The sequence below is a fragment of the Lissotriton vulgaris genome, chromosome 4_1, assembly GCF_964263255.1.
Source record: "Lissotriton vulgaris chromosome 4_1, aLisVul1.2, whole genome shotgun sequence".
Lineage (NCBI taxonomy): Eukaryota > Metazoa > Chordata > Amphibia > Caudata > Salamandridae > Lissotriton > Lissotriton vulgaris.
In genome coordinates, this window is record NC_141691.1 from 698,297,152 (window position 1) to 698,315,957 (window position 18,806).

At 45.2% G+C, this 18,806-nt stretch overlaps 1 protein-coding gene across 1 annotated transcript in view; it reads left to right on the forward strand.

Moving 5' to 3' along the window:
- C4_1H6orf52 (chromosome 4_1 C6orf52 homolog) overlaps positions 1-18,806 on the forward strand; it is a 328,083-nt gene that overhangs the window by 71,716 nt on the left and 237,561 nt on the right. Inside the window, exon 2 of the mRNA XM_086964993.1 lies at positions 18,532-18,629. Coding sequence (XP_086821119.1) covers positions 18,532-18,629 — 98 coding nt within the window. The remainder of the gene's footprint in view (positions 1-18,531; positions 18,630-18,806) is intronic.

The following is an 18,806-nucleotide window of genomic DNA, read 5'->3' on the forward strand; positions in this document are numbered from 1 at the left end:
CTTAGTCCCCCAAGACTGTAAGCAACGGACTGGTTTGGGCTTGAGGCTCCAGCACCATCTATTTCTAGGGCCAGTTAATTATACAAATGAGTTGTTACAGACTCCTTACTCCTTTGTGGATTCAGATATCCATGGCCACTGTCCTGTTGTCTGTGTCAACCAACTTCTTTTCTGAGGTCTGATGAGCATCGCCAGCGGGTGCCTTAACCCAGTTACCATGGGAGGGCGCAGGGTTCAATTTCCCTAGGTCACAAGAACATGGCAAAGCCGAAGCAAAGAGTCACATGCAAACCAATGCGTTCCTAGCTGACCCAGAGCCTGTCATGGCGCACCGCCACTGAGGAAATGCATTTAGAGGTGATTGGGTGCATCAAGAGGGCAGTCTCACTTAGGGGACCTGTCTTCCTGGGTGCCTGACCTTTCCACCATGTTGAATCTTCCAGGCAGACTGGATGGACCCCACCCATTTACCTCTCATCGGTTTCACACCCTTCTGCAATCTCTCTAAAGTTCTCTTCAACTTTATCTTATGGTGCTTGTTGGCTGTCCATCTCTCTTCCGTTATAGTTTGCTTTCCTGAGAATGCAGCCCAAAGCAGGTGGCTGACTCCAAGAAGACTTGATCTCAGCGTGCTGGGTCTGCTACGGGCCTAACACTGTCCATGGGGTAAGCCTAAATCAGAAGGAATTGGGACCTCTTAATATACATAAGGAAGCCTGTCTTCTGTAAGCCCCATTTCTCACACCCAGTGCCAGGCAGGGATTCAGTACTGGGCTCTTCCCACACCGTTATTGAGAGAATCTTGGTTAGTTATTTTCCTCCGCTTAGAAATATGCTTACATTTGCCACATCTGATCTTATGTCGCAGGCTGATGCTGAAGCGCAGGGGAGCCAGACCAATTCCTTGGGCAGCGGTTTGGGGGGGGGGGAGAACCTTCTTTCGCACAGGGAGATCATGGCAGCACACCCTCTGCCCGATTGGAGAGCTAAGCCCGTGGGTCCAACATGGAAACCAGCATCCGCGGGCTGGCTGGGGGCCGTCCCAGCCAAATCGGTGTGTGCAGCTGTGGGACACCTCAGGTGGCCATGCGTAGTACACAGCTAGGCACCCTCGGTTTTCCAGGCTGGGGCAGACCGGGTAGTCACCCACGCCACCAAGGTTGGGTAGGACAGATGCGCTTGCGGCATACCTCTGTTGTGGGAAATGTGTGTAGGAGGGCATGCGATGGGTGATCAAGGGTCTGACCTTGGAAATAGGATGGGAGCAGAGCCCACTTCGACACCCCCAACCGTGCCCCAACCGTGCCCTGGGAGATCCCAGTGCAATTGATGATCAGGTGATCCTCAGACAGGCTCAGCCTCTAGATTAACTCATGGTCACATGGCGCGTTTGAAGTTTTGATGACCTGTCCTGCAATTCACACTAATTCTCACAGCTAGCTGCAATCACAGACATGTGAACCAAGATTCAGACTTTTTCTCAATGGTGAGGGGAGAAGTGCCAGGTTCCCCCAGACTGTCAAGCGTGGAAGCTCAAGCGGCTGGAGCAGGCCCCCGCCACCCCCCCAACCTACACTCCCTGAGGCAGGTAACACTGGCTTTGAAGGGCACTGCATCTCCACTGAGAGAAGTCAGGGTTCACTCGTGGTCCCAACTCTTCTCATCCAGGCTGCCATGTCACCAAAGACAGGCTAACCCTCCGTCACTTGAAACATGGGTGGACGAGGCTCCGACATGCGAGAGACCCGCTGGCAGGGCCCTTGGGACTGTCTCAGCCCAGGAAGGCACTGAAAATTGGTTACACCCAAACGTGTGCTGAGTGAGCCTTCGTTCCATCTCGGGAGGGCTGTCTTACAACATGCCCCTCCCTGGGGGCCCTGGGCACTACCAACCCTGGTCACTCACATATCGGTTGGGTTCTCCCAAGTGAAGGATCCTGTCCCGTGCCCTTTACTTATCCAAGCTCCCAGTAGCAGCAGACTGTTCCACCCACTAGGATGCATGAGGGGAGGACTGGGCCTGTCTGGGAAGTGGCCGTTTAATGATCTTCCATAGGTTCACCTACCAAAATCTTGGTTCGACTTTTACTTACTCTAGGGCAGTTGCTGACCCCAACAGGGCCTGTCTGAGGACCTCACTAATCTATTTAGTAGCGACTGGCGGGTGTACAAAGGGCAGGGAGTTAATTAACACATGCTTATGAACTGCACTTAATGGAAACTCCTTGTTCATAGCAAAAAATTTCAATCCCTATGAGCTGGTTATCTGCACCTGTTCGCAAAGGCTAGACACCCGTCGATCCGTTCGTCGAGGCTGCGTGTGTGCAGCCTTGACATTGAAGGTCATCACAGATCTGTTATTGCATAATTGTGTGTGGTTGAACACCACTTGTCCCTTTTAAGAAGTTGAACACCAACCACTGGGGGTCATGTAACTAGTTAGCATTGAGGAGTCTTAGTTGTTATCTAAGTTAACCAGACAATTTGCTCCATCTATCAAGAATAGCCTTGCACCACCACCCCCAGAATCAATGAAGAGCTGTTAATATGTCAATCATTCCTTGTCTAGGCTGGGTGAGGTTTCCGGTGCTGAGTCAGATTAAGCTAACCCATTCCATTAGGTTTGAGCTTTGCAACCTTACTTTTCAACCCCCCATACCCACTACCCTTCCCTGTGGAACCCAAAGACTTAGCTTCTGCAAAGCTGTTGAGCTTGTTATGGGTCGTCAGTCTGCATCATTTATGGTTAGAATTATGACTGAATCTGGTTGTCTTCAAACATCCAACTTTTGTTATTGAACTTTCGGCAACATTTGATACAGTAAATCATGAATTATTGCTAAGTTGTCTAACAACTTGCAGGGTTTCAGACCATGCTTGGGACCTGCTATAATCCTACCTGAAGGACAGAGAGCAAATGGTAAAGCTAGATAAGTTTACATCACATTCTTTTTTCCCTTCCATGTGGAGTTCCACAGGGATCTTCGTTGAGTCACACCCTTTTTAACATTTGTTTCCCCATTAGCAGATTTGGTTAGACGTTTTGGGTTTTCACTCACCCCCTATGCCGATGATACCCAAATTGTCGTTTCCATTGAAAACAAGCATTTGCAATGCAATAGGTCTCGCATTAGGAAAGTTTGACCTATTGGTATTGTAAATGACAATTTTTTTATTTATGTGTTTGTTTTGAAAATAGCGAAATTAATAGCTTTGGCATTTACAATGCCCATAGTCTTAACTTTCACAAATGTGACACCTATTGCATTTGTAATGCAATATGTGTTGTATTTACGTGACTTAGATGTATTGATATTACAAATAACAATGGCTTTTAATTTTTTTAATCATTAATACTTAACTAAAAGTTATTGTAATTTATAATGGCAATAGCTTTTGTAAATAACTTTTGTGAAGATTATGTTCATTGTATTTTATTGTGAAGAAAATCCAAGAACAGAAGTGAAATATTAACCTCTTTTTGTGACATTTGTAATAAAGCTTGAAACATTGAGAGAACATATTTGAACCAGTTGTTGTTGAATGGTTGCACAGATTGATGCTGTGGTGGCGCTGAGTGATATGGTGGCTACGAGTAATGCTGTGACAATCAGTGATGCTGTGGTAGCGCATAGTGATGTTGTGGTGCCCCTGAGTGATGCTGTGGTGGTGCTGAGGAATGTCTGACTAATTATCGACAGACAGAATATCGATATACAAAAATATCGCAACACAAATATCGAGGGACATAATATCGGGATGCTATCTTTAAAAAGGTATGTACCAAAATATCGGAAAAAAATATCGAATGTCAAAAATATCGTTTTTTGTAAAATATCGTTATATTTTAATTAAATAAAAATATTATATTAGCAAAATAATAATGATGAATGTAATAAACATGTTCAAAAATATAATATATTATAAAATATTAACAATTAATGTAAAAATAAGATTTATTAATAAATGTATAATACATAGTATATTTTTCATTAATAATAACTCTAAATTAATTATTTTAATAACTTATAAATATATAAAAATATAATAATATAAATATTAATGTATTACATACAATAGTAATATAAATTACAATTAATAACATAAAAGTACTAAAAAAAACATACATTAAATATATACAAATAATTTTATAAACATAATTTAATTTTATAAATAACAACTAATAACAACATAAAAGTAATAATAATAAAATTATAAACATAGATAGCGTATGAGTACAAATTACTATTCCAACTCCAGAGAGCGCAACAGTAGGGAAAGTGTTGGATAGCGTAGGGGTAAAAATTACTATTCCCACTCCAGAGAGTGCAACAGTAGGGAAAGTGTTGGATAGCGTATGGGTAAAAATTACTTTTCCCACTCCAGAGAGTGCAACAGTAGGGAAAGTGTTGAATAGCGTAGGGGTAAAAATTACTATTCCCACTCCAGAGAGTGCAACAGTAGGGAAAGTGTTGGATAGCGTAGGGGTTAAAATTACTATTCCCACTCCAGAGAGTGCAACAGTAGGGAAAGTGTTGGATAGCGTAGGGGTAAAATTTACTATTCCCACTCCAGAGAGTGCAACAGTAGGGAAAGTGTTGGATAGCGTAGGGGTAAACATTACTATTCCCACTCCAGAGAGTGCAACAGTAGGGAAAGTGTTGGATAGCGTAAGAGTTAAAATAACATGCTTATAAATAAAATATAACATTTATTAATCAAAAAATAAACTATTACATAAATAATTACCAAATAATTAAAATTAATTACCAATTAATAAAAAATATTTAATAATTCCTACAAATTAATACTTAATTTAACATAATTAAATTATTTCCCACCCTATTCCCCTATAAACTCACAACCCACTACAGAACATATTTATCAATTAATCAATATTTATCGATTAATCAATTAATTAAAATATTTAATCACTCCTACTAATTAATACTTAATTTAACATAATTATATTACTTCTCACCCTATTCCCCTATAAACCCACAACCCGCTACATAACATATTTATCAATTAATCTATTAATTAAAAATTATTACCAATTAATTAAAATTAATTACCAATTAATTAAAATTAATTATTCATTCCTACTAATTAATACTTATTTTAACATAATTAAATTACTTCCCACCCTATTCCCCTATAAACCCACAACCCGCTGAACTAAAATGCTAAATTTAATTAAATTACAGAAATAAATACTTAAAAACATATTATATACATTATAATATACAAAAAAATTATTAGAAAATCGATATTAGTAACATCGAAATTATTTACATCGATATTACTACACATCGATATATTTAACTTCGATATTACTGATATCGATATTAAATAGTGTCAATATTACTTACCTTCGATATTGTGTTACATCGATATTTAAACTTTGATATAATTGTTTATCGATATTTAAATTTCGATATTATGTCTGTGTACCGGTGCTGAGTGATGCTGTGGTGATGCAATAGATAGAGTGAGTGTGATAGATAGATAGAGTGAGGTCGATAGATAGACAGATAAAGTGTCTTTATGTTGCATTGAGTATACAGTAAGTATGTGGCATGTAATTATGTAGCACTGAGTGGGAATATGGGAAGTGTATGTTGTATTCAGTAGAGTGTAATTTTGTGGTGTGTAATTATGTGGCACCTAGTGGTATTTGGAGTGTTTGTTGCATTGAGTGCAGAGTAATTATGTAGCATATAATTATATGGCACTGAGTGGTGTTGTTTGGAGTGTATGTTGCATTGAGTGCAGTGTAATTATGTAGCATATAATTATGTTGCACTGAGTGGTATTGTGAGGAGTGTGTGTTGCATTCAGTATAGTGTAATTATGTGGTGTGTAATTATCTGGCACTGAGTGGTATTTGGTGTGTATGTTGCATTGAGTGCAGATTAATTATGTTGCATATAATTATGTGGCACTGAGTGGTATTATGGGGAGGTTATGTTGTATTCAGTAGAATGTAATTGTGTGACGTGTAATTATGTGGCACTGAGTGGTATTATTTGGAGTGTATGTTGCATTGAGTGCAGTGTAATTATGTAGCATATAATTATGTGGCACTGTGGTATTATGTGGAGTGTATTTATGTTGCATTGAGTAGAGTGTAATTATGTTGCGTGTAATTATGTGGCACTGAGTGGTATTATGAGGAGTGTATGTTGTATTCATTGGAGTGTAATTGTGTGGAGTGTAATTATGTGGCACTGAGTGGTATTGTTTGGAATGTATGTTGCATTGAGTGCAGGGTAATGATGTAACATATAATTATGTGGCACTGAGTGTTGAGTGTGTGTTGCATTCAGTAGAGTGTAATTATGTGGTGTGTAATTATGTGGCACTGAGTGATATTTGGAGTGTATGTTGCATTGAGTGCTGTGTAATTATGTGGTGTGTAATTATGTGGCACTGAGTGGTATTTGGAGTGTTTGTTGCATTGAGTGCTGTGTAATTATGTGGCATTGAGTGGTATTTGGAGTGTATGTTGCATTGAGTGCAGTGTAATTATGTGGAGTGTAATTATGTGGCACTGAGTGGTATTTGGAGTGTATGTTACATTGTAGAGTGTGTGAGGGTGCAGAGTGTGTGGGGGTGTGGTGTGGGGGTGCGGTGTGTGTGGGTGCAGTGTGTGAGGGTGCATTGTGTGAGGGTGCAGTGTGTGTGAGGGTGCAGAGTGTGTGTGGGTTCTAATTTTGCACAAAAAAATATATAAAAAAGCAGTGTTGTGGTGGGGGGGCGTTAGCAACAATGTGCTCCGGACGAAGTACCAACAAATGTGGCATACACCTGCCCTGGTGCACGAGTGCATGCTTAGACAGCCGCTTGCGCCTGCCGCAGTACATCCTCTTACTCTTGGGATGATCAAAAACCTGCATTTCCTGAAATGTGCCAGTGGAATAAAAAAGCATTCGTTATTTCAGACTGTAAAAACATTGTTGTACTTATACTTTCTTAGGCTGTTGCTTTAAGGCTCATAGCTGCATTGAATACTATATTATCACTTTTTAGAAATATTGTGTGTGTCCACCGTTTGCCAAATAACAACAAGCATTGGCAAATGATGAGGGAGGTGTGCCTAGATTGAGTGACCACATGAGGAGGAGGAAAGAGGGAGGAACAGGAGAGGAGGGAGCAGCGGCCAGATGTGGCATAACAGCCAAAGCAGCTGACCGTGAAGCTGGGGAACCATGTTCGAATCTCGGCGTTGGCTCAAGCATCCTGTGATTGTGTGCAAATCACCTAATCTCCCTGTACCTGAAAAAGGAATGTGTCCATCTGTAATGTAACTGGTGATCATATAAAGCGCTCTGATCCCTTTGGGTCAAGTTGGTGCTATATAACACTGCAAAGAAATATAATTTTAAATAAGCAGTGTGGTGAGCGGTATGAGGGGTTGCTTGGTGGGGGTGGCACAGGGATAATAAGTGGCGTCAAAGGCGCAAAAAACAACTGTGTTGGCTGAGGGGTCAGCACGAGGAGATTGTGGTTGTCTTTATGTTGCAATGAGTATAGAGTAAGTATGTGGCATGTAATTATGTAGCACTGAGTGGGAATATGGGGAGTGTATGTTGTATTCAGTAGAGTGTAATTTTGTGGTGTGTAATTATGTGGCACTGAGTGGTATTTGGAGTGTATGTTGCATTGAGTGCAGAGTAAATATGTAGCATATAATTATATGGTAATAAGTGGTATTATTTGGAGTGTATGTTGCATTGGGTGCAGTGTAATTATGTAGCATATAATTATGTGGCACTGTGGTATTATGTGGAGTGTATTTATGTTGCATTGAGTAGAGTGTAATTATGTTGCGTGTAATTATGTGGCACTGAGTGGTATTATGAGGAGTGTATGTTGTATTCAGTGGAGTGTAATTGTGTGGAGTGTAATTATGTGGCACTGAGTGGTATTGTGTGGAGTGTGTGTTGCATTCAGTAGAGTGTAATTATGTGGCGTGTAATTATGTGGCACTGAGTGGTATTTGGAGTGTATGTTGCATTGAGTACTGTGTAATTATGTGGCGTGCAATTATGTGGCACTGAGTGGTATTTGGAGTGTTTGTTGCATTGAGTGCTCTGTAATTATGTGGCATTGAGTGGTATTTGGAGTGTATGTTGCATTGAGTGCAGTGTAATTATGTGGAGTGTAATTATGTGGCACTGAGTGGTATTTGGAGTGTATGCTACATTGTAGAGTGTGTGAGGGTGCAGAGTGTGTGAGGGTGCAGAGTGTGTGAGGGTGCAGAGTGTGTGAGGGTGCAGAGTGTGTGAGGGTGCAGAGTGTGTGAGGGTGCAGAGTGTGTGAGGGTGCAGAGTGTGTGGGGGTGGGGTGTGTGGGTGTGGTGTGTGTGGGTGCAGTGTGTGTGAGGGTGCAGTGTGTGTGTGGGTTCTAATTTTGCACACAAAAAATTATAAAAAAGCAGTGTTGTGGTAGGGGGGGCGTTAGCAACAATGTGCTCCGGACGAAGTGCCAACAAATGTGGCATACCCCTGCCCTGGTGCACGAGTGCATGCTTAGACAGCCGCTTGCGCCTGCCGCAGTACATCCTCTTACTCTTGGGATGATCAAAAACCTGCATTTCCTGAAATGTGTCATTGGAATAAAAAAGCATTTGTTATTTCAGACTGTAAAAACATTGTTGTGCTTATACTTTCTTAGGCTGTTGCTTTAAGGCTCATAGCTGCATTGAATACTATATTATCACTTTTGAGAAATATTGTGTGTGTCCACCGTTTGCCAAATAACAACAAGCATTGGCAAATGATGAGGGAGGTGTGCCTAGATTAAGTGACCACATGAGGAGGAGGAAAGAGGGAGGAACAGGAGAGGAGGGAGCAGCGGCCGGATGTGGCATAACAGCCAAAGCAGCTGACTGTGAAGCTGGGGAACCATGTTCGAATCTCGGCGTTGGCTCAAGCATCCTGTGATTGTGTGCAAATCACCTAATCTCCCTGTACCTGAAAAAGGAATGTGTCCATCTGTAATGTAACTGGTGATCATATAAAGCGCTCTGATCCCTTCGGGTAAAGTTGGTGCTATATAACACTACAAAGAAATATAATTTTAAATAAGCAGTGTGGTGAGCGGTATGAGGGGGTGGCTTGGTGGGGGTGGCACAGGGATAATAAGTGGCGTCAAAAGCGCAAAAAACAACTGTGTTGGCTGAGGGGTCAGCACGAGGAGATTGTGGTGGCAGAAGCTTAATAAACACAGAAGTAAAGAGCAAGGTAATTGAAACTGCAGCTGTAAGCCTTTCATGAAGCCAGTGCAGGAAGTAAACAGTCCACTGAGCAGCGGTGAGGCGTTGGATAATGGCCAGAGCAGCTACCTTCAAGATGGAGAACCAGGTTCGAGTATCGGCTCAGGCATCCTGTGATTGGTGCAAATCATTTAATCTCCACATGCCTGAAAATGTAATGTGTCCATCTGTAATGCGGTTTATGTAAAGCGCTCTGATCACTTCGGGTCCAGTTTACGCTTTATAATTCTCCACCCAAAAAATATATACAAACAAACACAAACAGCAAATGGCAGACAAAGTGGCTCTCTGAAGACACCGGGAGCCTAGCAGGGATGTGTTAAAGTGGGGGCTGGTTATGGGCAGCAACACTGCATTATTGACATCTGCTTTCTTAAGCTGGGCTCTGATTGTGATTGTCACTTATTGTTTTAATTGGGCATAAAAAAGAAGGAAAACAGAAAGAGAAGAATGCTGATTTTTAATGTATAAACTCCCTTTATGTGTGAGGCAGAACAGGCACTTATTTTCTACTGTCCTAGCGAAAAAAGTAAACAACCAACACGAGGGAGAGCTGTTGGGAAAATTAAAGCAGGACAATGGGCGGAGTAGTGTGGTAGGGGGAGGGAAAGCAATTATAAACAGCTGGGAGGCCAGGGTGGCGGAGGAAGGGAACCAACACAAGCGACAAAGCAGCAATGGCAGGGCTTAATTAGGGACTGCAGAAAGTTAATAAACATGGAATGCTGTGACATCACTGTGGGCAGCGAGAGAAGAGAATGAAATCACACAGATCACGGAGAAAGGGAGATTGTGACATTTGTGACATCACTGATGCGAGAGAGAAGACTGTGATATCATTGAGGCGAGAGGAGAAATTGTGACATCATTGAGGCGAGAGGAGAGATTGTGACATCATTGATGCGCGAGGGGAGATAGTTACACCACTGAACAAAGAAAAGATAGGGACACCACTATTTATGAACAAAGGGAAGGCTGCAACATCACTCCGGAAAGCTTGCAACACCACCCCGATCAGAGAGGGGAGATTGTGACAGCACTCTGACCAAAGAAGGGACATCGTGACATCACTATGGATGAACAGAGTGGAAGCTGCAACGCCATTCTGATCACAGAAAGCAGAGTGTGACGTCACTCTGATCAGAGAGGAGAGGCTATGACATCATTATGATCGGAGAGGAGGGATTGGGACATCACTCCGACCAGAGACGTTAGACTGTGACATCATCACTGTGGGCAGACAAGAAACGAGGGACATTATTTCAGAGGCCAAGCATCCAACCCAGAGAGAAGTCAGACCTCGGCTGCGAACCCACGGCGGGGTGTTGGGGGGGGAAGGGAGGGGGGAGAGGGGGGAGGGTGGGGGCGTGAGGGGGGGAGGGTGCAGCACATTTTATACACAATTCACGCCGGTGCTTAAAGGATCAACAAAATATAACTTTCAGAAAGCAGAGGGTATCACTTGTCAGGCTTAAAATCGAAGCTCAGACGGATGCACCGTGGGAGTGAAAAGGTTGCAGCAAGAGAGGACAGCAATCAGTGGGAGAGAAATGTAAATGGGCAAAGTCCCGCGAGTGCTGTGAGGCCGCCGCTATTGAAACAAGCATTGGCGGCCCCTTTGAAGTGAAGCCAACGCCCTTGTTGCACAGAAAAGTCTGTGTATGTTGCCGGACATAATTACCCCCTGGTTGGTGTCCCAGTAGACGAATTACTTTGTCTGTAGTAGATAACAATGACACTTTTACATATTAATATGACAAAGGTTATTTCCAGGACTTAGAATCTGCAAGGCTGTGACTGCATGCTTTATTCAGAGTCATATTATCGGCATTGCAGGGGGCGGGGCAGTCGAACTCGAACCCTTAGAAGTAGCCAGGCTGAAAAAAAAAGCAATCAGGACGGCCTGCGGCCGTGAATAAGTGACGGCGGGGGGCGGGGAGAGAGGAACAGATGGCTGTGAAGGGAGAAAGGCTGCTGGCAGGGGGAAGGCTCGTGCACGAGGAGCTTGTCACGTGATTCGTTTCTCGTGAACTGTTGAAAATCCGGATCGTAAAAAGTCAGCTTTGTGGATGGACGGCATTAGGTCTCTCTACGAGACCTAAAAAGGACACTGACATAGGAGGTTGATTCCATGATTGCATGATGGCTTTCCATGGCTGGATGGACAAGAACTGTCTTAAATTAATTGCAGAGAAGACTGAAGTCCTATTATTTGAACACAAGAATAATTTTGGGGTCTGTCAGTCTGGCCAGCAAAATTGGTCCCATTCACCTTCCAGTCGAAACAAGCATTTGCAATGCAATAGGTCTCGCATTAGGAAAGTGTGAGCTATTGGCATTGTAAATGAAATTTTTTTAAATCTGTGTTGGCTTTGAAAATATATAAATTAATAGCATTGTTATTCACAAAGCCAATAGCTTACACTTTCCTAATGCGAGTCCTATTAGCTATGGCACTGCTTGTTGGTAGCAATGTAATGTAATGTAATGTAATATGTCTTGTAAAGCGCACTGCTGCCCTGAGGCGTCGTGGCGCTGTAGACCGCTGGGGAACCCGTCCTGGCTATCCCTGTGAGATGGTCCCTACTGGGTATCTCCAAGGTGAAACCAGGCATCCCCGGCGAATGTGGGGGGCCGTTGTAGAGATGAGGCAAGCTAATGCCCAGAGTTGCCGAGTGTGATCCCTGGTTAGAGTAGGCACCGAGGCGAGAATTATTAAGTCCGCTGAATCTGGTCCACAACCCTGCCGCGTCGGGGATTGAACCCTGGTCCCAGGCCGTTCTCTGCTTCCGGGTCTGCTGCCTCTAACCAGTGAGCCACACCACTCCACAAGCAAGGACAGTGGTGTTGTGGTGCTGAGTGATGATGTGGTTGGGCCGAGTGATGTGGTGGTGTATTAAAGTGATGTGGTGGAGTCCCAGAGTGATGTGGTGGTGTCCCAGAGCGATGTGGTGGTGTCCCAGAGCGATGTGGTGGTGTCGCCGAGTGATGTGGTGGTGTCCCCGAGTGATGTGGAGGTGCCCCTGAGTTGTGCCCCTGAGTGATGTGGTGGTGCCACTGAGTGATGTGGTGGTGCCACTGAGTGATGTGGTGGTGTTCCCGAGTGATGTGGTGGTGTTCCCGAGTGATGTGGTGGTGTCCCAGAGTGATGTGGTGGTGTCCCCGAGTGATGTGGTGGTGTACCTGAGTGATGTGGTGGTGTACCTGAGTGATGTGGTGGTGTCCCTGAGTGATGTGGTGGTGTCCCTGAGTGATGTGGTGGTGTTCCTGAGTGATGTGGTGGTGTTCCTGAGTGATGTGGTGGTGTTCCTGAGTGATGTGGTGGTGTCCATGAGTGATGTGGTGGTGTCCCTGAGTGATGTGGTGGTGCCCCTGAGTAGTGCCCCTGAGTGATGTGGTGATGTTCCTGAGTGACGTGGTGGTGTTCCTGAGTGATGTGGTGGTGTCCCTGAGTGATGTGGTGGTGTCCCTGAGTGATGTGGTGGTGTCCCTGAGTGATGTGGTGGTGCCCCTGAGTAGTGCCCCTGAGTGATGTGGTGGTGTTCCTGAGTGATGTGGTGGTGTTCCTGAGTGATGTGGTGGTGTTCCTGAGTGATGTGTGTGAGGGTGAGGGTGTGTGAGGGGGTGAGGGTTAGTAAGGGTGAGAGGGTTGTGAGGGGTTGTAAGGGTGTGTGAGGGTGAGGGGGTGGGAGGGTGAGGGAGACGGGGTGAGGGTGATGAGGGTGAGGGTGTGTGTGCTTACATTAGAGAGTGGCATGGATGGGTAGCAGTACCAGCGGATTAGTGCTCTCTAAACAAACATGGCGCCATCTTGGCACTGTTACTCTTGCAAATAAACAATGAACTCATGGTTTCCACTATGAGAAGTGGAAACAATAGCGGTTGTCAATTCTTGCTTGTATATATCCTCGTCTGATTATCAGTCATAATATTAGTTACTGGCAAAGACAATCCATACTATTTTTCCTACTGTAAAATGGTAAGGGAGTTGAGTAGGTTGGTGCACCCGCTGCAAACTTGTGCAAAACAGAAGTCGCGTTAGCGACTGAGAATCTTCAAATCTAGGGCGATAAAATGAAGACATTGAGTCACAGCGGCACGGTGCAGACTTTTGACAAGTGATACATAACCATTTTATTTGATGCTATTATGATGATTATGCTTTGAGGGGGTTGAGTCTCTAGTATTGTCATTCCTGCACATTTCAGAAGCACCTACGTCCCCCCTAGAGCCTAGAGGCCATCCAGAGAACCGCGGTCGCTGTATCAGAAATCTCACCTATTCCAACTGGGGCTCACCAGCCGGCTGCCTGGCCTGGGGGAGGTCAGGAGGGGAAGGGTTAACGCCCCCCTCCTCCTGCCAGCGAGGGCCCCGGAGGGTGGGCTGGGGGATGGGCTGGGGGATTAGCTGCCCCCTTCGGGTGCACAATAGGGCCTGGAGGAGGCTGCTGGGAGGGGACAGGATCCTCTTCCAGCGCTTCTCGCAGTAGAGAGTGCGGAGCGCAGTGAACGCGACCCGACGCCTCAGGCAGCACCCACTGCATCCGGGGGGCACCCTGGGTGCGATGAGAGCGGGCACCCAGGAGAGGGAGATGTCCCGGAGGAAGCAGCGGAAGCCCCAGCAGGTCATCTCTGACTGCGAGACCTCCACCGGCTCCGAGAATGGTGAGGTGGGGCACAGCGCTGCGGGGCACACAAGGTCGCCATGTGGGGCTAGCATGGGTGAAACAGAAGTGGAGGTATTTGTTACTGTGGAGGAAGCCTTCGACACGCACTCCCCTCCCCAATAAATATTTTTTTTTTAAACGCACGCACTAAAAGATATGGGACGGGTCGAGACAGGTAGGGTGGGGGCGAACGAAAAGTTGTTACTCAGCGACCCTAAGTGACAAAATCGATTAGAGGGTTTGCAGAGTGAGAAGGGGCCCGAAAGCCTGTGAAGCCGAGGCGTGGGTAGGAGTGGGGGCAGGGGAGGCCTGGGATGAAGGAATGAGAGACACACAAGTGATGGAGAGCGAAAGGGACAGCGTGAGAAAGATCTGAGCGTGCTCGCGCGCGCGTGCGTTTTTGCGAGAGGGAGTAAGACGTGAGCAGAGGACTGCATGAGGTCAAGAGGCATGGAACGTGACAAATGACAGGAAAGAGGCTGAGAGTAACAGGGAAGCAGGGTCAGATAGAGAGAAGGTGGTAAACCAAAACAGAGGAGCGGGCCACGGTGACAGGGACACAGGGCGGGTCACAGTGCTACTTAGTGGGACACTGTTGGCGAAGGAGACATTGGTTAATAATCCCGAGACGCACACGGCGACACCGTGAAACATGCAAAAACGGATGGAGCGACATAGAGTTGAAGAGACACGCAGCGAGTCAGGGTACCTGTGAAAACGACGGCAGAGAAAGAGACGGGATGATCCGGAGAGATGGCGAGGACAGGGAGCCCCGGCCCCATTACGTGGCGCACACAGTGCACGCGAGGAGACACACGAGGGTCACTGAGAAACATTCAGAACACTGAAGAAAGAGACGGGGAGGCCATCGAGGCGCAGCGAGGAAGAAACAAAACAGAAGGATATTGAGAGAGGTAGATGAAAAGAGGAGGAAAAGAAAAACCAACACGGACATTAAGATAAAAGAGACTTTGGCACTGGAAGAAAGACACCATTTGGCACAGAGGGGAGCGTAAAGGGACAGCATTGGGAAAAAGCAGAGTGACATCAAGACAAACCAGGGCTCTGTGGAGGTCCACGGGCGGTGCTCGCGTTCTGCACCATGGCCGGGCCTCCCCCGTACTCGGAGCCGCTCTATCGGCTGAACTCTGCCCGGAGCTCAACCTCCCAAGTCTGCTTCCACCTCAACGTCAGCCCCAGGAAACACCTAGGCCCCGCCCGAGCACGAGCCCTGAGCGTACTGACGTCAGCGCCGTAGTAGACCAGAAGAAGAAACAAGCGTGAGGGAAGCCCAGCGTATGGTGATGCAGTGAAGAAAACACCAGCGCAGCGAGGCAACGCGACAAAAGAGCCCAGTGAGATATGTGTGTGTGTCTGTGTGTGTCTGTGTGTGTGTGTGTGCGCGCGCGTGAGCCCGTGGGGTGGGGGGTGCATGGCTGTGTGTGTGCGCGCGTGAGCGGGGGGGTGCGCTCGTATGTGCCTGCATGTGTTGTGCCTGTGTGTGTGCCTGCCTGCGTGTATTTGTGCTGTGTCTGTGTGCTGACTTGCTGGGAATCTGAGGCAGGGGATGTGCACGGCGCCGGGCTGGGCATGCGCGCCCACGAGGTGAAGTCGACGCTCGTGCTCGGCCCCTGTCTCAGATTCCCAGGAGACGGGCGGCTATAGTTGTCGAGCTGGACTCCAGCATGCTTCGCATGCTTTCTCCAGCTCGACCTAAAAAAGGGCCCGATACCTGGGAGTCATTATTGACGCTAAAATTAATGTTTGGATCATGTGAATAAACTCACCTCTTCTAAGTTTAACACACGTTCGTAAAAAAGTCATGCTGTTCCTACCTGATAATCTGCAAAAGTTATTAGTTACCGCTCTAATCTTGTCCAAGATAGATTACTGCAACAGCTTGCTGTTGCCTACCCCTAAGTACAATATCAATAAACTTCAGGTGCTACAAAACACTGCAGCCAGAACTTTGCTGAAAATTACCAAACTTTGCTCAGTATCGCATGAGCTAAAGAATTTACATTGGCTCCCCATAAAACAAAGAATTACTTTTAAGGCTTCATGACTAGCATATAAGGCAATCCATGGTATTGTGCCCGATTTTCTGAAGCAGAATTTTAAACAATATTTCTCTACCAGAAATCTTTGGTCAGTAAAGGCACAATTATGAACCCCTTCGGCGCTCATGACGGAACTGTTCCGTCATGAGCGTCGGTTGGGCTGTGCGCATGACCGAACCGCTCCGTCACGGCCCTGCCCGCCCTAAAGAACCTTCAGCACAGCACGAAAATTTGCGCAGCTCTGAAGGGGTTAATAGTGTCTAAATTCAAACTTGCATGATGGGGAGGCAAAAGCATTGTTCCTGAAGCCTCTGGAACATGTAACGTACTTCCTCTTGGTATAAAAACAGCACCCAGTCTCCTTGCTTTTAGGCAAGCGGTAAAAACCTGGTTATTCGGATGTAGTGCATAATTTTGCCCTCTCCTGATACTTGCATTAATTCTGCTACAGCGCTTAGATGCCTCAGGGTAGTAATGCACTTTATAAGCTCAAATAACATAACATAATGAAAACATTCTTGGCAAACGGTTTTGCTTTAGTTCATCTTGCGCTGGTCCAAGAATTTTACTTTTAGCTGCAGAATAAGAAGGCTGCCCTTTTTAGTCATAGCGCCGAAAAACCAACAAAATAGAACCAGAGTTATCTTACATTATTCCTAGTTAACATATTCAGGCAACTGGCTTGCTTTGAACACTCTCATTTTTTCACAGTAAACTCTTTGGATCACCAGAATACAAAATCAAGAGCATTAATGGAGTGCCCAGAGACAAGGGCTGGGACGGGTAGTAGCTTGCCTCGCGGCGGACTACAAGCTCAGTCCCAAGATCCGCCTAAGAGCTGTAAAGTGAACTGTCTGACACGTGTGCTGTACAAAGAGTGTGAAAGCAAAGACTGTAGGATGTCCATTTTTTTCTAACACACACCTTTTAAATAGTTTGTAAATTAACTGTTCCAGCACTTCAAAATATATTTTAGTAGTTATGAAAGCACTTTTTTTTTTAATTCTGTGTGATGAAAAAACAAATTTACTTGATGCGCAAATGATAATTTTTTGGGGTGAACCCCAGTTTCCACAGATTGTTTTATACGCGAAATAGTTTTTTCAGTACACCTGCACGTTAGTTGGAAAGTTTGCCATTTCAATGTAAAATATGATTTTGTAAATTTCATTGCTCTACCAAATCATGCTTTAGTAATACATTTATTAAAAGTTTGTGCTTGAACATGAACTCAGAAGCATTTCTACCCCCAGCCTGATGGCAATGCTATTAGTGAACTAAGAGGCAGGTGAGGAGTTATTTGTATCCCCTATATGTGGGCAAAATTCGTATTATACATGGAGCAAAAATGCTGAACTTGCTTATTTGATTCGGTTCTCATATGTAATAATGAAGAAAGGTGGTTCTGTAAAATAAAACATTTGCTATGATCACTCAATTTGAGACTAGATTATGGGTCAAGTACATAACTTAGGGCGAGTAGATTATTGAAGTCACTAGACTTGCAGGTCTAGTAAAAAAAAATATGATTTTTCAAAGCCTGCCAAGTGACGCAGCGGGCCATTGAACGGAACCCAGGGACAGGACTTCTACTACCAGAGTTGTGACCCAGGGCGCAGTCACATTTTCTTGTCCTGGGCAAGCAGGGATGCCTTCCTGGCCTGCATGTCCCAGGCACTTTGAAACATGGCTGGCCAAGGGACAGAGTCAAAGCTGGGGGTTTCCAACCTAGGGCCTACTGGGGCTTTGACTTGGGGCCCGGTCGAAGATTTTTATTCTGGTCACTGAGACCTCGCAGGCTGTGTAATGGAGTCTGAGACTGGGGCTACCAACCTAGGGCCCACTGGGGATCTGAGTCCGGCCTCGGTTACAGCTCCTTCAGACGAGCAAGCAGGGGAGCCCTCCCCAGGCCCACGGGTCCTCATTCAGGGCACTTTGCGATATGATACACTGAAACTAGGTCCCTGCTTTCCCCACCCTTGGCCCGCCAGAGCACTACCCATCCTTGCAATCTATACACACCAAGTAACCGAGGAGGGCCTTCGTGAGAATGTATCTGGTCTCCTGGAGGCTTGACTGGGCTTGAAACTTCCAGTGAGACATCACTGGGACTTCCAGGGCAGCTCGCAATTCTGAACACTTGAGTCATGTGAAGGAAATTATGTGTTTGTTTATTTATTTAAAGTACAAAACATCACCAGTGACTTTGGCATAGCACATTTTGCACTACCCATGAAGGCGTGGTAAATAATCCCTAATTTGAATTACGCTCAGCCCTAGTTCTAAGCCCATAGGCCCAAGGCATGCTGCTTTTGTCCAGAGGCTTTTTTAAAACATGATCTGCAAGGAGGCTATAAGGCAACATGCTGGTGTGAAACCAAATACCTAAACAAATTAGTCTAGTGTTCATTTCAAGCACAATGCATGTTTTCTATTGCAACTTATAGCAGACGATCTTTTGCATTAGTAAAATATATTTTTCCATCGTTTATATCCTTGTTGAAGGTTTTCATGTTTTTCTTTCAGCTTGAGCCATACATGACAGAAGACTTTATCAAACAAGCCTTTACTGCAATGGGAGAGTCTGTGGTGAATGTTAAAGTAGTTAGCGAACGACATGTAAGGTAAGTGGTGACAGATTGGCTCTGTCTGTGTTCGTGAGGAGGAAAGGTTGCGTGAAGAGTGGTTGAAACCCACTAGTTAACTGAATTGTATCAACGTCTTGTTTGATGGCTGTTATTTGAAGTGTAAATGCGACTGAGCCAAAATTTGATTAGGCTGTTAATTTGCATTCATGGATT